This window comes from Mesoplodon densirostris, chromosome 15 (genome assembly GCF_025265405.1).
Source record: "Mesoplodon densirostris isolate mMesDen1 chromosome 15, mMesDen1 primary haplotype, whole genome shotgun sequence".
Taxonomy (NCBI): Eukaryota; Metazoa; Chordata; class Mammalia; order Artiodactyla; family Ziphiidae; genus Mesoplodon; species Mesoplodon densirostris.
This window is the reverse complement of record NC_082675.1, coordinates 40,450,504-40,477,516: the sequence shown is the minus strand read 5'-3', so window position 1 is coordinate 40,477,516 and position 27,013 is coordinate 40,450,504. Positions and strand designations below refer to the sequence as shown.

At 39.9% G+C, this 27,013-nt stretch overlaps 1 protein-coding gene across 2 annotated transcripts; it reads right to left on the bottom strand.

Moving 5' to 3' along the window:
* Nucleotides 1–1,665: 1,665 nt before the first annotated feature.
* RIOK3 (RIO kinase 3) lies at nt 1,666–26,082 on the bottom strand. Of its 2 annotated transcripts, none has more exons than XM_060119384.1 (13): nt 25,853–26,082; nt 18,180–18,295; nt 17,416–17,561; nt 17,215–17,322; nt 16,919–17,028; nt 15,339–15,482; nt 14,544–14,671; nt 9,079–9,276; nt 7,702–7,861; nt 5,464–5,544; nt 5,284–5,373; nt 4,294–4,401; nt 1,666–3,330 (listed from the first exon to the last, which is right to left on the bottom strand). In XM_060119384.1, exons 1-13 carry the CDS (start codon nt 25,913–25,915, stop codon nt 3,223–3,225), a joined length of 1,560 nt encoding a protein of 519 aa, XP_059975367.1. In that variant the 5' UTR covers nt 25,916–26,082; the 3' UTR covers nt 1,666–3,222. The 2 variants fall into 2 exon arrangements, with proteins under 2 accessions (XP_059975367.1, XP_059975368.1); XM_060119385.1 differs by lacking the exon at nt 1,666–3,330 and adding an exon at nt 3,356–4,132.
* Nucleotides 26,083–27,013: the final 931 nt, after the last annotated feature.

Sequence of the window (27,013 nt, the reverse complement as noted above, 5' to 3'; positions counted from 1 at the left end):
TTGAAGCCCATGCACCTAGAGCCCATGCTCCACAACAAGAGAAGCCACAGCAATGAGAAGCCTGTGCACAGCAACGAATTGTAGCCCCTGCTCACCGCAACTAGAGAAAGCCCACGTGCAGCAACGAAGACCCAACGCAGCCAAAAATAAATAAATAAATTTAAAAATAAACACACTTTGAGAACTTATAATCATGCTTAAAATATGTATCTTCAAAAATAGAAGTATTGAGGTTTGAAAATATAATCAGATGAGCTTTTCCCTAGCAATTTCTAAAGGGTTGGAAACTGCTCAGAAGTTTTCCAAAGGTGCAGACAACAATCTCTTCTTATGCCCAGGGCCTAAATGAGCAACAACAGAAAATGTACTGCCTCTACCATATCTCAGGGCCTCCATTTCCTTCATCTTCCTTAGGGGTTTACCATGATCATCACTTCACCATCAGCTACCTCGCTTCATCTCACTTTCTGTTCAAAGATTTTTTTTTTTTTAAAGAGAATATAACATTTGCTGAGGGAAAAAAATTGGCAGGGGTGTATGCCCCACTATATGCAATGATTTTTGGAATGCAAGGGACCTTTACTTTAGCATTTCTGAATTTCTATAATATTTATATTTAAATGAGCATGCACGGGCTTCCCTGGTGGCACAGTGGGTAAGAATCTGCCTGTCAATGCAGGGGACACGGGTTCGATCCCTGGTCCAGGAAGATCCCACATGCCTCGGAGCAACTAAGCCTGTGCACCACAACTACTGAGCCTGCGCTCTAGAGCCTGCAAGCCACAACTACTGAAGCCCACACGTCTAGAGCCCGTGCTCCGCAACAAGAGAAGCCACCGCAATGAGAAGCCCGTGCACTGAAATGAAGAGTAACCCCCGCTCACTGCAACTAGAGCAAAGCCCACGTGCAGCAACGAAGACTCAACACAGCCAAAAATAAATAAATAAAATAAAAATAAAATAAACGAGCATGCACGTCTTACTTCTGTAAGCAGAAAAGATGATTCTTTTCTATTTATTTGTTTGCTTATTTGTTTGTTTTTGCGGTGCGCGGGCCTCTCACAGCTGTGGCCTCTCCCGGTTGCGGAGCACAGGCTCCGGACGCACAGGCTCAGCGGCCATGGCTCACGGGCCCAGCCGCTCCGTGGCATGTGGGATCTTCCCGGACCGGGGCACGAACTCGTGTCCCCTGCATCGGCAGGCGGACTCTCAACCACTGCGCCACCAGGGAAGCCCGATGATTCTTTTTTAAATAAAAAAGAAACTGGCAAAAAATTATCTTGTTGAAATAAAAACTCTCTACACATAATCTTCCTTATTTTGATAATTTATCTTATAGATATTCATATATCCACTTCCATTAAAGTGAAACAAAATATGCTTATTTCCATTTATTTTCCCATCTGTATTTGACTATTTAGCAAACCAGTATTTTTCACTTTCTTTTTCCACTGTGTGAAAAATTTACTTTCTGATCTATATGAGAGGAAAAACCTGTTTGTAATGTGAAGTAGGTCATTTAAAAGTGAAATCTAAAGATGGGAAGTTGAGAGGAAAAAAAACTGCTGAAAATAGCACTGTTTAACTTAAACAGAAGGGGTAACTTGGTGCCAGGACATAAGTTAACACTTCCAAGGAACAGGAAGAATCCACACAAAGAACCAATTCTAAAATGATCTCTTCATTTTTAATTTCTTAAAAAGCATGTTCACAGCACACTCCAAGAATGCCGCACAGCAACAGTTTGCTGCTATTGTCAGAGTATGTCAGAAAACAAAACAAAACAAAATTTAATGGCTAATTGTTTTTAAAATTAGTTCTTTGAAACTTCTGTAAAGCCAATAATCACCAGTCATCTAAATATTTCTTTCATAGTGGTAAACATTTCAGAAATGTAATGAGTACCCCAAATCACACTTCTCTGAAATGCAATTAAAAGTTATACAACAGAAACAAAAATATTTTTCTAGAAAGAATATATTTGGCATTTTAAAATAGTTTTAATGTAGAAGCTTTCAAGTGTAAAGTTCAGATTTTTACTTTCTATTACCAGACAGAAAGTTTAGGTCTTTAGTGATTCCAATCTGATTCCAACAATAGGAGGAATGATTCTGTTGCAGTGAATGAGCTTCAATCCTAACAAAGCCAATGTACTTTGGCTGCATTAAGAAGTGGAGTCCAGCCAGTACTAAACATTATTAAAAGTGGGGCCAGATAGTTCAAATTAGTTGGTTAATTTGGTACCCAACTTGTTTTATACATACTTCTCATCATTTGATTATTTCATCATTTGATGGTACAATGTTTCTAATTAGCTTGCTATATATCTCTCAAAATCGATTAGTAAGTATATAGTTTGAGTGAAATGTAAACTGAACTTTGTTTCACTGACTTCATTAAAATATGTCAAACATGGTTAAAGATTCCATTTTGTCCTTCTAGATAATTTACATTTTCATTATAAATGCAGAGCAGCTGCACCGTGAGTTAAATCCTAACCATTTCACCTAAATGTATAAAAGCTGAAAGTTAAATTTAAAAAATTTGGATAGTTGAAAAGTACTTATATATTTATCTCTTTCAGAAACCGATGATGCCTTTCCTCGCATATGAGTGTGGAAAAGAAGAATTCAGTTCATAATTCAAGATGTACCAAAAAAAGTACTTTGCTTATGTCTATTTCTGTCAGCCATTCTGAAACCAAATTTCCATTTATATCAGCTACTAAAGAGAAGAAATTTTCCTTTAGAATCATGGTCACAGTCTGGAAAAAGAATTGAGAAGGGCTAATTTTAGGCAAAGAAAATATATGAGGAAAGACGCAACACAAAACAGGGAGGTGAAAAAAGCAAGTAAGTTGTAATAAAAACCTCCCTTGTAAACACATCTGTCCTTCCTCCCATATTTGGAAATGTTAAAAATTCTCATCAAAACATTTTATGCCACAAATCCTTAAAATCAGGTTGATTTCAGCTAGATAACCTGTAGCTGTTAAGAATTATATTATCCTATTCATATCATGAGAGGTAGTTGACATTTCAGTCTCTCAATGCCGAGCTAAAAATGCCACATACCTGGCATACGGGTTACAAGGGAAAAAAAGCACAGAAGCACCATTGTACACTCCGCACGTTTTAGTATTTCAAGTCACGCATAACTTCATTTGCTAATGGCAGCTGACAATCACCACTGTGTCAACACTGAAAGCAGTGGATATTAGTGCTATTCATCGTATAGGGCTGGCGGACCTCCATCATCTTTCAAAAATGAAGCAGCTTTCCTTCCATTCTTCTGAACATGATCTTCATTCATTTTCTCCAAAGCTTCTATCTATAAAATTAATATATTAAATCCATTTGTCAAAATCCTGCTTCACAGCAATCATGCTTGAGACTGAACCAGTATTTTTACTCTCTTAAAACTAGGTCATTCCTAACGACACTGGCCTTGAATTAGAATTACAGTGTGTGACACATATTACAGTGGGTCACATACATGTATGTTTTTACTTGATTACATTACCAGGGTTGATGTTTAGTGTCTTTATCAAGCTAGCAATTGGCATCAGATACGTTTTACTATATAACATATACAACAGCTTTCAGGGAACAAGAAAAAGGAAATTCCAAAGTTGATTCAACAGCAGTAATAACCAGTAACTGTACAGAGCAACTGAACAAAAGGCTGGATTTACAATCTTCCTGTTACTTCGCTTCTGGCCTTAGACTCCAGCACAGCTTGGCCAAATTCAAGTCAATATGGGGATTTCTGGAACAGATTCTATAATCATTCTCTGCTTTGGCAGGTTGCTGGGAATAATTAGCTGCTGTTTCACTTTTCAGTTTTTGTTCAACATTAAGAGACCTTCCCCGGAGGTTTTTGGGTTTTTTTTTGTACTGTTCTGTAGATCCATATTGTAATGACTGGGTATTTCCAAGGATGGCCACTGCTGAATCTCTGTATTCAGTTAAAGGCAGGCAGGGACCAAGTGTTACTGCTTTTTGTGTCACCCGGAGTGTTTACCAGTCAGGGAAAAAGGCATATACTGGAAATGTGTTATCTGTCCATCTCAACCAAACTATGAACTCCTTGAAGAAGTGTTTTGCTGTTATGTTTATCCTAGGGTTTAAGCCTGGAAAAGAAGGATCAAAAACAATATCTCAAGAAAGGAAAAATCTCTAATTAATTTTGTTTTTGAGGGGATGAGAGGATAAACTTAGCTCTGGGTTTCATTATTTACTCTATCCAGGTCCCCACTATTAGCAAGGTGAAAAACAGCCTTATAACACTTACCTCAGCTAAGAAATCAGCTTCATTATCTGCTGAGATGTTTAAGCCTGAAACGGCATTGAAGAGTTCTCGTTCACTAAGGGCTTCCTTTACGCCTCCTTTCTGGAAAAACTAGTAAAGAAATATAAGAAAGTCAGTAGACTTATTAGCAAGGTTCTCCTAGAAACGAACAAAAACAGGGAATGGTGTACTTGTAAAACACCAGTGAATTCCTTCCATAATTTTTAAGCTACAGATGTTTCCAATTCAAGTATAATTACACTCAGGTTCTACTTGCTTACTGTCCTCACACATCCGGGCTGTCTTCTAGATTTAGTAAGTTTGTCATATTGCACCTTCTATAGCTATGTATGAGTGGTATATATAAAATTGCTTGGCACTGCTCTGAATGAGTAGACACAAAATAATCACTAAATCCCATGAAGTAAAATTTTCCAGTAGGCTCAGAAAGTATTTCCAAAATAAAGTTGTTCTGTCATATTTAGAAAGAACATCTCTATCTGAATCTGTTGCTGACAATTCATTTCCTTTAGAAATAGCAAACAAATGCTTCCCAACTCTGTGATTACTGAGTTTTACCTTCCCTAGTCTGTTCACCCTGCCTCAGAGAATGTGGTCAGACTATACCACTAGGAAAACTATTCTTTTAGTATAATAACAACGGCAGTAAGCATGCAGGCTTGCTTCAGGCCAGCTTTCCTTAAAGCACTGTGCATATATTAAATGTCTACTTGACTGCTTAAATATTTAGAACCAAAGTAAAAGCTTACTCTCTTGGAAATTTAATTCCGTGGCCCAAACGTGAGGCATGCAATCAAATTCTTGCAAAAAATGAAATCTGATAAATCTTTGTCTCTTTACCTTGAAAGCAACCAGTTAACTAAACCCTTCCTTTAATTTCTAAGAATACAGTCACCTTACTTGCCTTAGGAGTGAGAAAAATGTTTGAATATGTTATAGCCCATAAAAAAGACAGTTAGTTTACATGCCTACCTGTGAGACATTCCTACAGTCACGGAACAAGAACTCCAGGCCATGAGGATGGGTTGGTTCTACAGACTGACTGACGTCGATCAACCAGACCTATTTAAATACAGAGCACACAGTGATTTCTGTACCTTCAGTAATTTACATCACGTCACTTAACCTGAACGTTAACAAGATGCTCCTCACCTTCCCAGCATGCCACAGCATGTTGTACTCACTGAGGTCGGCATGTACGAGCGTACATTCATTATATAACTGCTGCATCAACTGTAAGGAGGCAAGGCAGACATTTAGAAAATGAAGGAAAAACTCTAATTTACCTACACAACTAAAATGTCTATGTCACCCAATATCTTCCATAAAGAGCAAAACTAGGGTAAAGAACTTACTTCTTCTTTATACAGTCTAGGACTGGTTTTGTTTTTTTTTTCCTACCCTGAAGGAGGGTGAGAGCACAGTGAGACAACGGAAGGGAAGAGCACGTAACACTCTACTTCCCTATCCATGTGACAGCAATGAGATCAAGAGACTAAAGGGTAGTCCTGGATTCCCACATACGTAAGTCAGGTATGGTCACTAACCAGGGGACCTAGGCTTATCCTTCATAAAAGGGCAAACACCCCACTGAAAGCTCTATGGAGTGTATACAACTCCAAGGTAAAAAGTACTTCCTGCCAGACAGAGTGGGAAAGAAGTATTCTTCTTAATTAAGTGGCATTATATATTCATGATTGATGGTGAGCCCTAGCCTCATAGTAGAAATCAGCATTAATGCTTTGTTTCCCAGCTTTAATAGAATCAAATAGGAAGGGCACATCACTACTTCATCTCTTCCCCAGCCACCCCACAGCCAAAAGAAGCCAGAAAAGTAGGCTTAATTTTCTTTGAATGTTTTCCAACTGAAGGCAGAGAAAGTTGGATTATCTCTCTAACTATACCTTAAAAAATTAATTTGGATAATACGCTCACATTCACATCAACTACCGCATGATATAAGAGTTCCATGCAGAGACTGTGTTAAAAACATGTTTTGGACTTCCCTGGTGGCGCAGCAGTTAAGAATCCACCTGCCAATGCAGAAGACATGGGTTCAAGCCCTGGTCTGGGAAGATCCCACATGCCACGGAGCAACTAAGCCCGTGTGCCACAACTACTGAGCCTGCGCTCTAGAGCCCACGAGCCACAACTACTGAAGCCCACGTGCCTAGAGCCCGTGCTCTGCAACAAGAGAAGCCACCGCAATGAGAAGCCCACGCACCGCAACGAAGAGTGGCCCCCACTCACCACAATTAGAGAAAGCCCATGCTCAGCAACGAAGACCCAATGCAGCCATAGATAAATAAATAAATAAACCAAGAAAACATGTTTCTCCACTATTCAATTAAGACAAAAAAAAAAAGACAATACAGAGGAACAACAACAATATGAGCATTTTCTTTTTTTTTTTTTTTTCTTTTTGCGGTATGCGGGCCTCTCACTGTTGTGGCCTCTCCCGTTGCGGAGCACAGGCTCCGGATGCGCAGGCCCAGCGGCCATGGCTCACGGGCCCAGCCGCTCCGCGGCATATGGGATCCTCCCAGACCGGGGCACGAACCCGTATCCCCTGCATCGGCAGGCGGACTCTTAACCACTGCGCCACCAGGGAGGCCCCAGAGCATTTTCTTAAGCTTGAAGGACCCCAGACTGAATTTGGTTGCTGTCCCAAAGTACAAATAGCCTCCTCAAGACTCCTGACAAGTGCCTCCCAGCTCTAATGCCTGCACAGATGGAGAAACCACTCCTTACTATCTTCTTTTCATCATCACTTACTTTTTTTTTTTTTGCGGTATGTGGGCCTCTCACTGTTGTGGCCTCTCCTGTTGCAGAGCACAGGCTCCGGACGCACAGGCTCAATGGCCGTGGCTCACGGGTCCAGGCACTCCGTTGCATGTGGGATCTTCCCGGACCGGGGCACGAACCCGTGTCCCCTGCATCGGCAGGCGGACTCTCAACCACTGTGCCACCAGGGAAGCCCCATCATCACTTACTTTTATTGACCAAATTTGCTTCCCTCAATTTCCCAACAGGAAAGGTATTTCCTTCACTGTTTCAAGAAGGCATACAAACTAATGAAGCACTATATCTGCTAAATATAGTAACATCAAGTTTTATTTAATGAAGTTTTGTCAACAATAGCTTCTGGCTTCTATGTCATTAATGCTAACAACTGAGCCTTCGCTTTCTCCACTATGATTTTCCTAAAACATCTCAAGACACACGCATAATGACGTAAAGACAACTCTTCAATATTAACATTCCTTCACGAACTTCAGTTTGTCCTCGTTATATCACCTTAAAATAGTACTATTTTAGGAATTTCTTTTTTAGTTTAGAGGAAATATTGTTTAAAGTTGGGGTGTGAATGGTCTGAAAGGCACAACTTACATGGAGAGTTTGATAGTAGGCTTCTTTCATTTCTTCACTGCTGAGCTTTACTTCTTTCAATTTCGGGGCTGGAACTTGATCATGGCCAATAAAAGACATAACCAGAATGTGTTTCTTTAGTAACACAACTGTTGGACAAGGAATTCCAGCTCTCTGCATTCTATACAGAAAGAAATGATTAAGAATGTAAAGATCAGAAGGAGAGGAAATTTCATTTATTCAACAAATATCTAACGAGGTCCTGCAATGAGGGGGCACTATGTTGTAATCTGGGGAATGTTGGAAGGCAAAGGCAGTAAGAACAGCCTCTGCCCTCACGGAGCCTGTGGCCTGGTGAAAACAACAGACAAGTGAGGAGATGATTACAGTGCAATGTGGTACATGCACTGGCAGAGGTGGGGGTAGGAGGCATCAAGGAAGAAGCAGGCAAATAGGAATTAGCCAGGTTCAAACTGTGGGGAGATGCTGTGGGGAGATGCTGTGGAGATGCACAGAGGAGTCCAGGAGCACAGTCCATGCGGGGAGTGTGTATAAATCAACGCAGCTGGATCATGAGTAGGAGGAAGGGCAATGTGGGTTTAGGCTACAGAGACAGGCAGGCTCCACATCGCAAGATGACTTTGAACTTTACACCAAAGACTATGGGAGCCACTGAAAAATTTTAAGAAAGGCAGTGATGAGATCTTAGTAATCCAGAAAAGAGATCGGAGGGCAGCAAGACCTCTTAGGAAATTATTCTAATTAGAAGTCCTACTAAGTAGAAGACTTTTGCAGCTAATAGATATAATTACTTTTGAAAGCAAACATCTTTAGGAAAAGCAAACTAAAATTAAAAGCTTTCACGGTTCAGATGTGGGCAGGTTTGTATGTAAGAAAGATTATTAATTTCTTGGTTGACAAAACAAATTCCTTGAAAAATTCTGCGTAGAGAATTGAGAAACAAGTCTAATAAATTAAAGCAAAATGCAATTTGACTGGTAAAACCCTGCCCTCACCAAATGAACAAACATTAGATGGAATAAACATTTTCTGAAACAAAAAAGGAAATCATTGTTTGTAATATGCCTAATTGGAAACTGGAAAAGATAGCATTTAGATACATGACAAAATATCTGCAGTTGAAAATGACTTAATTTCCCTCAAACTTTACTGAGGAAAGAAAAACAAAATGGATTTTTCATCCTACAAGTATGAATTCAGGTTATATACATGGAAATGTTTTCTTACAGAAACTTTCCTTAAGCACTAGAATTTCAAGGCCTTTCATACTTTCTATAAATGAATTTAAAAGAAAGTGTGGGTTTTTTGCCTGGCTGGTAGGCCTAATACAAACAGGTGATCACCCAAGATGACTTCTAGCACAATGATTTTCTTTACCTTGTGAGATTGTGCATTTCTTTTTCTGCCCACATGCGGATGATCTTACGCGGATTTAGTTTACTGAAGCGATCTTTAAACCTGAAATCATCTTTAATATATTTGTCACGATTCTTAAATTCATTAAGGGTTGTTTTAAATACCTTGATGGCACATTCTGTAGGTATAACTTTACTATCTTCCTTTTCATCCTCCATGCTAAGTGGAAGAAACAAACATTAAGTCAGTTCAAGTCGCCAGATAACAAAACAATTTCAAAATAAAGATTTTATGACATGAAAGTGGATCTGCCTTCTCTGAGAATGTCAAGCCTTGGGTTGTTTTTTATTTTAAGCCTTCAAGTTTGAGGTCTTAAGAAAACCCTAGGTTTTAGCTTTTTTAATAAAACACACTTACAAATAAATTCTCAACAGTTTTCAACAACCCATAATATAATCTTCATTTAATGACTATGGAATTAAACTTGAGGAACAATGAAGACCTAGACACTTTAAAATAGGTTATGGTCTGCCTGGGATGGTTCAGAGGCAAAACTCGATGGAAGGGAGCAAAAGAGTCTAGACGATGCTTAGGGTGCTAATTCAACAGTCCCACTACAGCGAGCCACTGAGAGGATCTGAATCATGGTGGTGGCAGTTCGAACCAAAGGGGAAAGGTGGAAGGAGAGACAAGATTTACCTTTGAACCTCTGAAGGGATGTTAATCTGGAAAAGAAAGGAACTATATCTAGAGCACAGAATCTGACTCAAACTCCCAATCCCCTCTTTCTGGGACCATATTTTCCCAGCAGACTCCTCCTCCTCCAGGTAGCCTCAGAAGGCTACAGTACAAACTCTAACGGGTTCTAAGTAACGCCCTCTCTTCCTAACTGCCTTCTCTTCCTAAGAAGTTTGACTTAGCTCCATGGCTTTAGATATCATCTAAATACAGATAACTGCTACATTTCTATCCTTAGTCCTGACTTTCTCCAGAAATTCAGGCCTATTTATCTCATCCCTACTTGACTTCAGTTGGATGTCGAGAAGGCACCTCAAACTTATCATGCCCAAAACAGAATTCCTGATAACTGTACCCTAAACCTGCCTATCCCCAGTCTCTCACCTCAGTAAATGGCACCACCCAGCTGCTCTAGCCAAGAATCTATCCTCTCACACCCCACATCCAATCCAACAGCACAGACTGTCCATTCTCACCTTCGAAACACACCTCACCTTCGAAACCTTCATCAGAGGTTCCCCTGTCCTACAGATAAAAAGCAGTCAACCAGGCACTATGACATCACCCTATTTTATCTATTTGCGTAGCACATATCTGATAGTCCTGGAAGGGGACTGAAGGGAGGGGTGGGGAGGAAGCACATTCTATGAGAGCAGGGACCTTCCTTGTACCATACATTGCTGTAGCCCCAGCACCTAGAAGAGTCTGGAACACAGAAGCTGCACAAATACTTGGTGAATGAATGAACCAATTTTCAGGGAGACAGACTAGAGATCCTTTACAAGGAAGAAATTCCCAATAATTTAAAGATGTTATAATAGAGGTCTTTGAATTTTGAGATGGTAAGTTTCCTGTCACTGAAATAATTTAACCATAGGTAGATGAGGCGCTATCAAAAACACCACTTAGAAGATCCCTAACTTGGAAGGTCTCTAGGATAAAATCTAATTTGTAAGATTCATCTCGTCATTCTCTTACTAAAAAAACTTCTGTGTTTCTCACTAAATTACACATCCCTCTGCCTAGATTTTAAGGCCCTCCTTACCAATTTCTGGTTTGCTTACACAAGTTTACATCTTATCACCTCTACATATATACCTTCTAATTTCCTCACTGACAAATCTCATCACCTAAATTTCAATCCTCCCATTTTCAGCACCCCTGCCCCACCCCACTTTTTTTTTTTTTAAAGAATTAAACTTTACAGATAAAGCTGAAGTTCCCTTTGATTATTTACCACCCCTGGTAGTTTCAGTCCCCATTCCAACTCTTTAGAGACAATCACAATCATGAATAGTAGCCTTCTAGTCTTTTTAAAAAGATACACACACATACGTAAGTATCCACAAACACACATTTTTAAAAAACCATGTATGTTACATTCTGTGTAACTAAAAATTTAAATAGATGGTATACTATATAAATTCTGCAACTAGCTTTTTGCACGCAGTACTGGGGGGTGGGGAGGGTTGTCTTTTTTTTTTTTTTAACCTATTTTTAAAATCCAGGTTGAGATCCAACTTCATCATGACCTCTTCCTTGAATGTGACCGGCAATGATCTTCTTCTGTTCTCTATTCCTATCCCGAAGTCTCACTTGTCTAACTGTGTACTCTATTATGTATTATCTTTAATGGACCATAACGGTTCTTACTGTAACATTCTCCCCTTGGCTATACCATAAGCTCTTTGACAGTAGAAAACATGTTATACACTATTCCCTGAAAAATCTAGAACATGTTACTATTCAAATAACTGTTGATTACTTGGCCAACCTGAGAGTGACAGAACCCAGAAGAGCTTTGTGGCAGGCAGAACCTAAAATGGCCCCCAAGATCCCAGCCCCTGGTGTACAACCCAGTATAAGCCCCTCCCTTTGAGTGTGGGAGGGATAGCCACTCCCTTGAATAGCTTACGTTATATGGCAAAGCCACTCCCTTGAACAGCTTACATTATATGGCAAAGGTGATGGTATAGTTATGCCCAGGATTACATTCCATTGTCTAAGACTCAGTCTCAGTGGACTGAAGGGAGAGAGTCTCCCGCTGGTTTTGAAGAAGTAACCTGCAGTATGAAAGGGCTACATGACCAGGACCTGCAGGGGCCTCTAGGAGCTGAGAGTAGCCCCTGGCTGACAGCCAACCAAAAAGTGAAGACCTCTGTCCTACAGCTGCAGGGAACTGAACTGTGCCAAGGGAAGAGGAACCCATGTCCAGAAAGGAATGTAGCCCAGCTGACACGCAGATTGCAGCCCTGGGAGAGCCTGAGCAGAGAACCCAGCTAAGCCGTGCCTGCCCGAACTTCTGATCAACAGGAACCATGAGATAATAAATAGGTGTTGTTTTAAGTTGCTAAATCTGTGGTAATTTGTTATGTAGCAGAGAAAACTAACATACACTTTAAAAAATATTTACTCAGTTGCTGAAAACCGAATGCTCTCTAGCTTTGCTAATTTACAAATGCCAAAGTACAGATTACAATACCAATTCCACCAGTAGGAAAGGGAGCTCATTCATTACATCAAAGTATCATTAAGTAAAACAGAAAATGGAAAAGGCTAAACAAGGCAACTGACAAGAAAAAGAAACTTAAGAGGCCAATACACTCAAAAAGAAAAAAAAACTTAACCATAGTAAATAAATGCACACCAAAATATTAAAAAGGTACTTTTCATCTTTCACACTGACAAAAAAAGTATTGTTTGATAAGACTAGGCACTGATGAGGACGAGGAAAACAGGCTCGTACTGCTGGTGGTGGCATCAACTGGTCAACTTTCTCATAGGGCAATTTGGTAATACCTACTGACATTCAGAATGTACACAACCTGAGGATTTGACTAGCTCGTAGAGAAAACTGCATCTGCCCTACCATTAAAATGTAAACACAAATTCGAGATTTCTGGTCTTTGGTGTGACACACAAGAAAAAATTTTTTCGTTAAGTTTTAATAAATAAAAGAAATCAAGAAACATTGCTTGCTACAACAGCCAGCTCAGAGGCCCAAACAGTGAGCAAAATCTGGTACTTTCCATTCAATAAGACCTTCCACTGCTTAACAGAAAGGGGAAAAAAATGCATGTAGTCTTTGCCCCAGAAATTTCAAATGTTAGGAACTTAGCTTAAGGATTTATTTGCAAAAGCACACCAAAGTATATGTACAAAGATATTCCTATATATTCACAAAGTAGAATGTTCTACTATAAAACTGGTATGATATAAACCAGTAATATAAAAGGATATAAGATACATTAACTGAAAAATGAAGATGCTGAATGCAGAATATAATCTCTTTTGTACAAACAAAATAAGAAATACATGCATAAAAATTTCTGGAAGGCAAGACTAAAAACTATTAACAGTGGTTACCCTTAGAGGAAAAACCTGTGGGGCGACAGTTGGTAAGATGAAGGCTACCTTCATTTTAATCCTTTCTGTACAGTTTAATTTCTACCATGAGTAATCTTTCATTTTAAAATAATTTGTGCAATTAAGTTATGTCTGCCTGGTCTCAGGGAAAGCTCAACTGAAATTTGGAAAGAGGGCAACAGAGCTTAAAGCCAGAAAAAAATAAATGTTTACTAAAATTAATATATACCAGGTACTATAAAACATGATTTCATTTACCCCCAACAAAATCCTATGAGGTAAGGGTCAGTTTTTAAATGACTTTTAGTAAATTGCTCCAGATCACGTTGCTTGAAAAATGTTGAGCCATTTTATCCTAAAATTCATTTTATCCCTTTCCTTTCGGAACTTAGTATAATTCAATACATGATTATATTTATATGTCTCATTTAGAAAGGGAGACTAGTTAAATAATTGAGAAAACCAAAGACAAGGACTTGACCGATAATTGTTTGAATCCCCTTAAGTATACAATAAATACCTTCTAAACCTAAAAAAAACTAGAATAATCTGTAATCTGTTTTAACATTTTTCTTTATAAATAATGTTCAGGTAAAGGAATAGCTGAGCTAGTAAGCCTTGCTGAACTAGTAAGACTTCAAAGCTAAGTAACCAGATGACTTCCTATTCCTGGCTTAAGCACGTTCTCTCGACAGCATCCACGTTTAAAATTTTTTCTCTTCCTCATAACATCCTTTACTCAACTAAGCCCTCATAACAAAAGTAAAGTGGGTTAGCTCTAAAATGGCATAAGATCTTTAAAGACATTTCTTTAAATAATGAAAGCATTATGAAAAGGGTAGGAATTGGTAACTGATCTAAGTATGGCCCTCCCAACCTGGTACCAAAGGGTCCCACAGTAGAAAGACGTGGGTTTTGAGTCAAACTCAGGTTCAGATTTTGCTATGCCACTTACAGCTGCCTGTATGTTATGGTATAATTACAATAATGTGAAAAATAATATATTCATAGAAAAAAGACTGGAGGAGTCTACACATAATTATTAATGGTTATCTCTGGATGGCAGAATTGGGATGATTGTGGTTTTTTTTTTTTTTTTTTGGCTGCACCGCACAGCTTGCAGGATCTCAGTTCCCCAACCAGGGATTGAACGTGGGCCACAGCAGTGAAAGAGCTGAATCCTAACCACTAGACCACCAGGGAACTCCCCTGGTTGTGTTTTTCTTTATACATCCCTATATTGCTGGGACTTCCTACAGTAACAGTTTAAAAATTACTGCTTGCCATGCAGAATGAACTTTGATTTTGTATAAATCCATTAATATCAGGGAGAAGGGGCTAAGCTTTTGTTGATATGATGGTATTGTATTTTGCTCATTTACCTCCCTCCGTATGCATGAAAGACAACAGATTCCTTTCCTGTACTAATACAGCCAGTGATTGTCTCCAACATTCCACAGTTGACCATTTTATACATAAGTAAACGTGTCTTAGGATCAACTGCTTTTTCCTGCAAAAGATAAAGCACTGTAAGTGAAAATAACTGGTAATCACAAAACATTTTCTGAGCCATTTCTAATATCTAACATTCAAAATATACACTTTTTTTAACCTTTATTAATTTACCTAGGTGTATATACAACAGGCTCTTAAAAGAGTGCTGTCAAGATACAATTCATTTCTGTAACTCTAATGTCTTTGAAAGTGAATATCTAAAAGAACCATTAAAAATCAGACTCTAGCTTAGTCAAAATTTTATCTCTGAATTTTAAATGGCTCTCCTAATGTACTTACCATTAGTTTGTTTTTCTAAAGGTTTAAAAATTATTCTTAAGATACTATATACTATCTTTGTTAAGGTAAACCATTATACACTATTATTATAAATATGTCATGACAGGAAACAACTTTTCATACGCAATGTAAACTATACAGTCCAAATTAATTATGACCACTGAAATGTTAGTTTTGAATAAGTGATCAATAACCACTACATGAAAGCTGAAAAGTCAAATGGCAAAGCTACTTGGGTTTTATTTACATCTTTGATTTGAAGTCAATCTCATGAAAAAAATATCAAACATGAAGTTTTATCTTGTTTTTTCCCTGAACATGAAGTTTTCTAATATGAATCTTTCCACTAAAAAAACAGAAACAAAAACGTTAAGAATACTTACTGCAGTAGAATGCTCCTTTTTCTCATGCAGGCGGGCACTTCGACGTTCTTCTGAGTAGGCATGTTGTTTTAAAGCATTGAAAACATGGTTTGATAGTTTTAAATCCATTCCAATTCCATCTCCTACCTGAAACCCAGGTGCAAACTGCCAAAAAGAAGAAGAAAAATTAGCATCTGAGTACTTTAAAATGGGGAAGTGAAAACAAAAAACAATGAGAAAATCAGTTTTACATGGACTGGGTTTTCTACTCAATAGATGATAATGCTATGAAAGCAGAACCCACAGGTATTACAGAGGAAAAAGCAAAATAACTCACTGGTAAGCCCAACAGAAAGGGAAACAAAGCTTTTAAAGAAACTGTATCCCAAAGGAAGGGAAGGTTTATTATATGCATAGAAAACATCCAAACACATCTAAAAACTAAGGTATTTTAGCATATGCTTTGAACATATGCTAAAATACCTTATGCTTTTACATCAGACAAAGGATACATTATATTTTGAAATCATACCAAATCTTACCAAAAAAAAAATTTTCATAGCCAATTATTTTTGAAGAGTGGGTTAAAATCACAAGCTATGCCCACACCATGACAATTATGTCCAATATGGAAGCCACTAGCTACATGTGAATATTTAAAATAAAATTAAGAATTCAGTTCCTCAGTTGTACCACCCAAATTTCAAGTGCTCAACTGTCGAATACGGCTGCCATATTAGACAGCACTGACACAGAACATTTCTATTATCACAGAAGGTTCTACTGGACAGGGCTGTTCTAGAGTCAGATCTGGATTATTTCTAGAATATGTTTACTTAACAAGTATTTGTATTCTAAAGTCTAAATGTTTTATATTAACCACGATAATTATGAAGGAGGAAAAAATGCCATTTTTCTTTTTCTCCTTTTTTTCTTTTTTTTTTTCTTTTTTTTTTTTCGGTACGTGGGCCTCTCACTGTTGTGGCCTCTCCCGTTGCGGAGCACAGGCTCCGGATGCGCAGGCTCAGCGGCCATGGCTCACGGGCCCAGCTGCTCCGCAACATGTGGGATCTTCCCGGACCGGGGCACGAACCCGCGTCCCCTGCATCGCCAGGCGGACTCTCAACCACTGCGCCACCAGGGAAGCCCTCTCCTATTTTTTAAAAATTACATTGTGTTTCTGATTTTGCAGGGGTAGTTCAGGCACAAGATAAAAAATTCAAAAATTATAACAGAGTATACAGTAGAAAGTATTTTTATCTCCCATTCTTAACCCCCAATCACCATTGTTATCTATTTCTCGGGTATTTTATGGAAAATAAGATGCTGAAAAATGTTACTTTCAGAAGTACCGTTTCCTAATTTTAGAATCAATGTAAATCAAACTAGTTTTCTTAATATTGATGTAGGATTTTATTCTGAGGTACATTATATTCTCATTAGTGGCTCAGTTTCCCCGGTGTTGCTATACTGTCATCTAAAATATCTTCAGAAAGGATGAAGGATACTTTTAGAAATTTAAAGATATTGTATTTAGAATGCTATGTTTTTAACTTATTCTAATAAAACTTTTGATTCAGAGTAATACTTCTGTAACTTACATTTTCCATTCTGGCTGTATTCTTTCTCCCACATACTACTTCATCATGTTTGGTGGTGATGTCTTTTCCTTTTCCAATAAAACCCTTTTTGGGAGTAGGAACTGGTTTTGCTAAAGGTGATTAAGACAAGCCAAGTATGTAAAAATAGCAAAGACTAAATTGCTGCATTCACTATTATCTGAAAAAGATATCTGAACCTAATAGTAAATTACCAAATGAGATTCAAAGACAAATATAAAATACTTAGTCTTCCTACATCCCCATTCTATGCCCCCAGAAAATAAAAGCACTGATACCTGGTCTGTAGGGATCATCACGAGTATCCTGCCAGTCAACCTCATCTTCAGAGCTATCACTGTCTTCATAAGGATGTACTTTTCGATAATTTTCAAAGGAAATGGAAACTTAAAAGGCAAGAATGGTTGAAGATTTATTTAGGGGCACATTACAAGCATTTTCTACCACCCGATGGAGTTGACACAATAAGGTCATAGTACCTTTGCTATCTCCATTGAACTTTTTTTCTTCGCGCCTAAGCTGTGCATCATATTCTCTGTCAAATTCCATCTGTAGCATCTGAGCCAGCATTAGGTCGCTGGAAGTGTCAGTGTTTTCTCCAGTAATAAATGGTCCTTCAGCAACACTATTCAAAATAAGGCAGTATAGACTAATATAATGTGCTTGTGTAAAGAGACGCTACCAGTTATGGGTGAGATGTGCCTTTTCAGTGTTAACTGTATTGAAGAAACAATGGAAAATAACTTTACCAAACCCTTCACCCTCTCCTGCCCAGCTGCCCTCTGACCAATAGCAGGCACCTGTGAAAGCACCAACTAGGATTAGGAGAGCTTCAAGAGAAAGCTAAAGGGCCTATAATAAAAACCAAACAGACCCAAAATTCATTCGTTCTGTGTTCTGATCAAAGGAGAGATAACATATATATGAAAAGATAAACAACAAACATTTGATCAAAACTGTACCCTACTTCATTATTTTTTAATCTATTTGATAACAGAGTTCAACTGTTGCAATGACTAAAACCCAGAGAAACAGAGTGGTTTGCCCAAGATGATACTGAAAACTAGTCACAAAATTAGGACCAAAACCCATGTATCAGTGAACTCCCAATACGGTGCTCTTTCTATTGCACTGCTTTTCTAAATGTATTTCTGAATCATTTGTCATGAGAATCACTAATCAAATCCTAAGACTGTTATAACAAGCTGCTAGATAAAATACAGTCTCTATGAATTTTACTTACACAACTTCAGGAAAAGCAGCAGCTTCTTCTTCCAGCTGCAATTCTTTAGCCAACTGTTCACTCATTACATCAGACAAAGAACAAGATATTGTATTTTGAGGGGTAGCCCATGGACACTATGAAAAAAAAAAGGGCAATACAATTCATAATAATGAACTTAAAGTACTTTCCAAACTTGGAAATAAGGTTATCTTTTGAGAATTAGACTATCTAAATCAACTCAAAAGGAATGCTTACCTTTTTTGCAGAAATCCTCTTAAAAGTAAAAATATATCCCAGCTCAAATCTAATCAAAGATAAACCCAAACTACGACAGCCAAAAGCACTCTCTAGCCTGCCTGGTGGGTATGTCCTTATAGTTGAGGGGAAGCACAGGCTGCTCTAGCATCACCGACTAGCCAGTGAGTTCATGTAATGCCCCTTGTTCTGATTCCATGCTCACCCAGCAACCTTCTGCTTATAGTTTGGCTTCTGGGTAGATTCTCTTACAGGAACAGGCTATACCAACTACCACAATTCAAAGCCCACTTAGAAGTTACACTTCCTTCTAATTTAAGCAGTAAGTCTTCTACATGTAAAAAGGGTGTGGCAGCCCCTTTCAAGACACCTTGGAATATGCCAAAATAAAAATAGCAATAATAAACAATGAATCCTATATTTCTGAACTTTGGAAGCTGAGAAATAGATTCTTGAAACAATACTACTAGAGCAAAGTAATACTCTGTGAGACTCTTCTAGAGAGGCCAGCCACTCAGCCCTCCTCAATGGCATCACTATCTCAGCCCTCTTGAAATATGTACAAACCGTAGGTTTACTTCACAACTCCTAATTTTTGAGGGGGGGCAGGCTTTACTTAGCAGCAGCAAATGATTCCATTTGATAGTCTAGTGATTAAGACCGTTAATACTGAATAAGATGTCTAAGTATCTCTTGAACCTGCCCAGCTCTCTATCCCCTTTCCAAGGTAACATCCTCCCATCACTGGGCTACTATAAGAGCCTCCTAACTCATCTTTCTGCTTGCTTCCATTCTCCACACCACAGCGTAATGGTTTTCCTAAAATGCAGATCTGATTGGTTCAGTTCCTTACTTAAAGCTCTTTATTGTTTTAATGTTTCCCACTGCCTTTAGGATAAAACCCAAACTCATTGCTTAACTATTACTGAGAGTCTAATTTAGAATACAGCATATGATGGTAAGTGTTTTGGCCACAAAATTGTTTAATCAAGTTTAGCCAGTACAGGCCCTCTAGCTGGTCTAAGGGCCTGCTGGGGTGACCCCCAGGGATAACTGGGCAACTTACCCTTGCTCAAGTTCCGTAACGTTGAGGTTTAGGGATTTATTTGGTTCAAACTGTTAGGGTGAAGCACATAAGGGTGATAAATGATCATTATATTTATGCCTAAGTTAATCAGAATCAAGTTTTATCTAGTCTCACCCTGAGACTGGTGAGATGCCCCCAGCCCCCACCTATACTAGCCTATTGCAGAACTGTTCTGGCCTTCTATAAGGCCAGGCCTGGAAACAACAGGGAGGTTTCCTCAAGGTGGTATGACTTTCACTGACTCAGATCTTGTCAGCAACTGAGCACTCTCCTGGTGAGGATTTTGAGGTCTGTACTCTTGAAGCTCTCTGTAATCTGGAGAATATAGCTAATCCTTTGGCCACATGACTCTGCTGACTTGCTTCTGCATCTTCTAGGTAGAAGATAAAATTCTGCCTCTTAGCCTAGAAATGCTTGGTCTGATCAAAGTCCAGGTTCCAAAAGGCAAGTAACTGTATTCTATAGCTCAGAACTGTCAATCACATTTTGCAATGACTAACAGTAGCATAACAGGCACCATGGGGATATTCTCTATATTGGCTAAATACACCTAACTTACATAGATTAAGTGACACACTGGAGTAGTTGCAATATCATCCCTATTTTATAGATTCAGAAACTGAGACACAGAAAAGATTTTTAATCCAAGATAACACTGTTGATGGAAGTGCTGAGATTTGAACCAAGGCAGTAGGGCTTAAAGAGTGTTTTGCTATACTGCTTCCCTAAGCACCTTGTCCTGGGATGGGAGAAGCAAACTGCTGTACTGCCTGCAGTCTAAAATCCAAATTTCTCAGGAAGGAATGCCCTTCACAGCTTGACCTAATTTATCCTTCCAGTCTTGACTCTCACCTATCCTAGACTCTGGCAACACTAATTAAATGCTAAATATGGCATACTTTCACCCTTCCACGCCTTTCACCCCTCACACATCCCCCTCTCTCAAAGGTTTTTCTTCCTTCTCTATTTCGCCCAATTAAGTGTCAGCTCTTCCATAGGGTTATCTCAGTTTTATCAGACAAAATTAGATCCTTTCCTTTATCTTCCCATATCAGTGTTAGATAGTTAAATGCATCAGCCACAACACAGCAAGAGCCCCTTGAAGGACAAGGTCTTCTCATTCTGAGTCCAGTGTAGAGCTTCACACATAAAGAGGCATTCAAGTATTTACTGAATAAGATGTGCCAAAAGGAAACCTGGAGATATCTCATGGAACTGCCAGGCTGTGCCTAGGCGGTAGAGGTCTGGTGCCTTTCTACACCCCTCCTATATTAAAGTCCTTCTCTCCACTTTGCAGTCAGCCGCTTTGCCCACCCATTTCTTTTGTTTTGTTTTTGGCTGTGCCACTTGGCATATGGGAGCTTAGTTCCCTGACCTGGGATGGAACCCGTGCCCCCTGCAGTGGAAGCTCAGGCTCTTAACCACTGGACCACCAGGGAAGTCCCTGCCCACCCACTTTTTTTTTTTTGCAGTACGCGGGCCTCTCACTGCTGTGGCCTCTCCCGTTGTGGAGCACAGGCTCCGGACGCGCAGGCTCAGCAGCCATGACTCACGGGCCCAGCTGCTCCACAGCATGTGGGATCTTCCCGGACCAGGGCACGAACCCGTGTCCCCGAACCCGTGTCCCCTGCATCGGCAGGCGGACTCTCAACCACTGTGCCACCAGGGAAGCCCTGCCCACCCACTTCTGATGCTTCTAATCTCTTGCCAGCAGTCAATCAATTCTAAGGTGTTAAAACATCAGCGGAAAATCCCCCGGAGAGGCAAAAATGAGAGGCAGTAACTGTGTTATTTTGTGGCAGAGATTTACCTACCCCCAAGATAGACTGAATCAGAAAGGGAAACATGCAGAGACCAAGAGGGCACCAGGACACCCTAACTGCCCACGCCTACTGACCTTGCTCCTCGGAGCCTCAGACTCTAGAGCTGTACTTCCCTGCACCTCTGCTGACTGGCTCAGCTGGGCAACCTCACACTGAGCCAATCTCCTTGGGTGGGATAAATAAGTGAAGACTTCCGAAAGTGTGCCAACTTCTAAACTTTGAAATCAAATCCAAACTCTTCAAAGCAGTAGCCAAAATCCCTCCATAAAATGTTCTGGGCTGGAGGGAGAGGTGCTGGGCAGGGACAGTCCTCCACAGGCACAAGCGGTTCACCACCCTGAGGGGGGCTTACAAAAGGCACTGGGGGCTCCTCCCACAAATGGGCGCCAGGGGGTGTATGGAGGCGAATCCTGTGTCGTCATCTTGCAACTCTTCAGTAAGTCAAACACTCCTTGTGAACAGAGAAACTCTGTCAAATGTTTAAATAATAATAAATCCAAGGAGATAAGAGTAAAAGGCCCTTCATCATCTTGCTCTATCCTAGCGATCCAACGTCCTTTCCCTACTCCCTTCACCAACATAAACTTCCCACTGCATCAAGATCTGATGGGAAATGCCACACAATCCTTTCCAGTTAGTTATTCTGCTTTAAATGACATCTATCAAGCCCATCACTAGCTCCCTGATTCCGGTTCGCTGAAGACCCCTCACCCACCCTGTTTTCCTCTCCTCTGGGAAACTGCCGCCACTAAACTCAGTAACTTGGGGTCACCACAACTACCATTCTCCCACATCTGGCTGGCTGCAGATTAGAGGGAAATCATTTCCCCTTCCTTCTACTCCTAAAGATGCATCCCCAGCTGCCCATCCCACTTTTTTTTTTTAAGGTTTTACTGCACACAACTATGGGGAAAGAATCAAGTAAACTGAAAAAAAAAAAAAAAAAAAAAAGCAAACATGAAGGAGGCACATAATAAAAAAAATTCAGTCCTCAACTTGAAGCAAGTCAACAGAACCATAACCCTACAGGAAGGTCCCTTTTCTGCTCATGCATGCAGGTAGAAGACAATCTAGGCAAAATATTTAAGTGGGTAATTTTACTCCTCAAGACAAGGATCTCTGCAAAACGTGATCTGGGTCTGTAGAACAACACTAATCTTTTTTTTTTTAACTTTCAATTTTATAGTATTTTTAGATTTACAGAAAAATCACAAAGATTGTATCGAGTCTCCAGATACCCCATACCCAGCTTCCCCGTATTAATACTGTACATTTGTCACAATTAATGAACCAAATCATTATTATTAACTAAAGTGCATACTTCATTCAGATTTCCTTAGTTTTCCCCTAACGTCCCTCTTCTATTCCAGGATACCATCCAGGATACCATATAACATTTAGCTATCATGTCTCCTTAGGCTCCTTTTGGCTCTGAGTTTCTCAGACTTTGTTTTTGGCGACCTTAACAGTTTTGAGGAGTACCACTATCCATTTGTTACAGCTCTTTCCAACAGAGCTACACACTTCCTCACTTTTGCCTACAGTTTGTCAATTCTCCCTTCTTGGAATATTCCCTAAAATTCTTTGTTCATAACAGCAGTTTGGGATTTTGTAACTGGGGACCCCAAGTCCCTTTCAGGGTGTCTAAGAGGTCAAAATTATTCTCATAATAGTTCTAAGATAGTTTTTGTCTTTTCCATTCTCATTCTCTCAAGAGTGTAGAGTGAGGTTTTCCAGAGTCTGTATCAGATATGATGGCAGCACTCTGGTGGCTACTAGAATGTGTGCATGTGTATTCTTATGTTTTCTAAACTTTTCAAAGGTAGTAAGTAGGCTGAGGATATAAATGTGCATTTTAAACTATTATATATAGGATGGATAAACAACAAGGTCCTACTGTATAGCACAGGGAATTATATTCAATACCCTGTAATAAACCATAAAGGAAAAGAATATAAAAAAGAATGTATGTTGGGCTTCCCTGGTGGCGCAGTGGTTAAGAATCCGGGACACGGGTTTGAGCCCTGGTCCAGGAAGATCCCACATGCCACGGAGCAACTAAGCCCGTGTGCCACAACTACTGAAGCCCGCATGCCTAGAGCCCATGCCCTGCAACAAGAGAAGCCCCCGCTCACCGCAACTAGAGAAAGCCCGCGCACAGCAACGAAGACCCAACGCAGCCAAAAATAATAAAATAAATAAATTAAAAAAAAATAATAATGTATGTATATGTGTAACTAAGTCACTTTGCTGTACAGCAGAAATTAAACACAACTGTAAATCAACTATACTTCAATATTTTTTTAAATGTGCATTTTTAGAGATTAACTCAGTTTCTTCTTAGTGCGTCTACCGTGCTCTTATTACCCATCTTCAATTATGCCTGCTATAATCTACATATTTGTTAGGATAGACTTTCATCATATACTTCAACTAACACATATCGCAACAGATTGAAGAAAAAAGGAGCTATGAGAATCCAGCTCTTTTCTATTAAGTCAGACATTAAAGAGATTTGCAAAAATACAAAACAATACTACTCTTCACTGATTTTTTGTTTTGGAAAATAGGGTTTTTTTTAATATAAAAATGTTACTTATATTAACGTAATCACTTAATAAACATTTTTTTCAATACCTCAGTTTTAATTTCTGATATGACAAATATCAATAGATATAACCAATATAAACAAAAATTCTTGGAGTCCTCAATGTTTTTTAAGAGTGTAAAGAAGTCCTGATGGAAAAGTTTTGAGAACTGCCAGCCTTTAATATTCTTTCCATTTTCCAAGATTTCCTCAAACCTCTACCTCCTCCACAGAGGCTTCTATAATCACTTCAGTCTTTCAAGAGGTTAGAGAAGGAAATGATTATGTAATACTTGTAGCATCTTTCTATTTGTTTTGCCTATGAAAATGCTGTCTTCTCAACAGAACACCAATAAACCCCAAGATGATTTTTTGTTGAACAATTAAAATGAAATTTTATAGTTCTGATGATGTACACCTAAATGAAAATGACTGATATCAAATATTTTATTACTGCATTAGTTTTGTAAGTTTGTTCTGAGGTTAGGTATTCTAAGCAACGTTTGTTTCATCTGACATTTTTACAAGCTTTATAAATGCTTACCTGGAGGAATTTAACATGTAAAGTATATATTTATTAGTATCTCTCTACTGATTTCATCCTTTTATGTCTACTGATCTTGGCCTTATAAACAAAGCCTTGATAGAAAAAAATATGCAAAGTAACACATAGATGTAACCACATTTGCCAATGGAATATTTGATTCTCTCTATGGTTGTATGAGAACTTTTATAAAAATTTACCTAAAAGCTTTACCTAAAAGCTACTTATTTCCCCCACTTTCTGTTAAGACCTAGTCTGAAGATCTAGTAAGAGTCATGAGTGACCCTTTATATGGAACGAATGTTCTGTGTTAGCATGTAAAGAAGTGCATGAAATGGGTAAAGGTGGTCAAAAGGTAGAAACTTCCAGCTGCAAAATAAATAAAGCATGAGATGTCATGCACAGCATGGTGGCTATAGTTAATAATCCTGTACTATATATTTGAAAGTTGCTAAGACAGTAAACCTTAAAAGTTCTCATCACAAGAAAAAAAAATTGTAATCCTGTATGTTAACTAAACTTATTGTGGTGAGCATTTTGCAATATATACACATATCGAATCATTATGCTGTACACCTTAAATATGTTGTTATATGTCCATTAAATCAAAAAAGAACCATTATGAAGTTTAAAAACCTTCACAACCTTAATCTGAGGAACACAAAATCCCAATTGACCCACTTTTGCTTTCAAGTAAACCCTCCATAAAGTGGCAGAAGAATCTTTTCATCCTTCTAATGAAAGTATCATGAAAAGAAGCAGCCTGAAACCAGAAACCAAATGTGAAATAAACATTTTAGTTGGCTATTACAGGGAAAAGCTTAAACGTTAAAACCCAGGCAAATGAGAATTTCATAACCGTCTTAACAGTATGTAAACACTTGAGAATTAGCCTGGAGCCGAAGGAGGGTGCGCCTGGATTTATCTTTTACTACTTCAAAAACAAGAAACTGCCCAAGTAGGATAACCACGCTTGCCAAGTTAAGGAAACAGCTTCCTAAACCACCCTTCTGTCGGGCTTTCTGTGTATAACTGAACTGATTCATGTGGCCGGTGAAAAACAAGTTCGTGCTTGTTTTCCGTCAAACGTCAGCACCTTTAAGCGAGTCCTGCCCAAATATATGTTACGGAGGTTCAGAAATCAAAGTGTGGAACTAGACGGAGACTCCAAACCGCCCAGGGTGGACTTTGGTAGCCTGTGCCCCTTCCCTGCCTCTCCCACCCCGAGCCCCGCAGCCTCGCCGCCCGTCCCCCGTTCTGAGGTGGTCAGGGTCCCGCCCAGAACTTCCCGAATCGCCCGCGGAGCCGCTTCGGCGCCTGCCACCCTCTCCGGGCCCTCCGAGAGGACCAGCCCAGGCGACTGTGGCAGGTACGTCAGTCCCGACCGCCACTCACCTTGCTGGGTCCCCAGGCCGCTGCCGGCCCGGGCTCAGGGGATGCCACTCCGACCAGATCCATGTGGGGGAAGGAGTCAGCGTCGAGAACAGAGCAGAGAGGTGGCAGGACCGGGAAGCAGCCTCCGCCGAGGAAATAGGCAGCGGGGTAGGGGCGACGGGGTGCTGGTGCCGGAGCTGAGATGACAGATGGCGGCCACAGCGGCGGCGGCGGCAGCCGCGTCCGGAAGTAGACCTCTTCTCTTCCGCCCTTTACGCTGGAATGCTAGCTTCCGATTGGCCGCCACCCCGGGCTCCGCGTTGGGTCACCGTTCCCCGCCCCCGGCGGACCGCACTTCCGGTCCTGCCCGGCGCCCGGGACTGGTGGTGGCGACCGCCATTGCCCGGGAGAGCAGCGGATGGGTGTGGCTTCCGCTGGCCAGGCTGTACCCTGTCCCTGAACCGCATACCCGGTTGCCCGAGAGGGCAGCTGGATCTCTTTGAACGGAATCCGACTGCATGGACTATAAATAAACAAGCAAATCAGGCTCTCTGTTCATGCATTATTTCCCGGGTGAATTCTAAACTGGGATGGTATGGGAGACAGAAAATAGCAGGTTTAGAGAGGAGAGACTGAAGAAGACGGTCGGATTTTGTTTTTATTGCAGTTGTCGGAAGGAGGCGGGGCGTGGAATGTGAAATTTTGTAAAATGTGTTATGTAACTTTGAGCAAAAAGAGAACTGCATAATAAAAGGTTTTGTTTGTTTTTGTTTTTGGCCCCGCCCCGCAGCGTGTGGGATCTTGGTTCCCCAACCAGGAATCCAACCCACGCCCCCTGCATTGGAAGCACAGTTTTGATTCAGTTTTTTTTAGGGAGATTTTCATAACGTGACCAGAAAAATCCCGAATAGGTAAATCAATGAAGACAGAAATGAGACTGGTGGTTGCCAGGGAATGGGGTGGGGAGGAGGGAAACGGAGAGTGACTGCTTAACGGGTAAAGGGTTTTCTTTTGGGGTGATAAACTGTTTTGGAACTTGATATTAGTTGATAGTTGCACAACATCGTGAATCTCTTCAATGCCACTGAACTTTACACTTTGAAATGGTTAATTTTTTTTTTCTTTTTTTTTTGCGATACGCGGGCCTCTCACTGTTGTGGCCTCTCCCGTTGCGTAGCACAG

What these genes read in the sequence shown, in the direction of transcription:
- RIOK3 (XM_060119384.1), bottom strand. Translation starts at nt 25,915, where the DNA reads ATGGATCTGGTCGGAGTGGCATCCCCTGAGCCCGGGCCGGCAGCGGCC. An exon ending in ATACAGCCAGAATGGAAAAT is followed by an intron (nt 15,483 to 16,918) that starts GTAAGTTACAGA and finishes TCTTTTTGGCAG; the next exon opens with TTTGCACCTGGGTTTCAGGT. An exon ending in TGCTGTGGCATGCTGGGAAG is followed by an intron (nt 5,374 to 5,463) that starts GTGAGGAGCATC and finishes GTATTTAAATAG; the next exon opens with GTCTGGTTGATCGACGTCAG.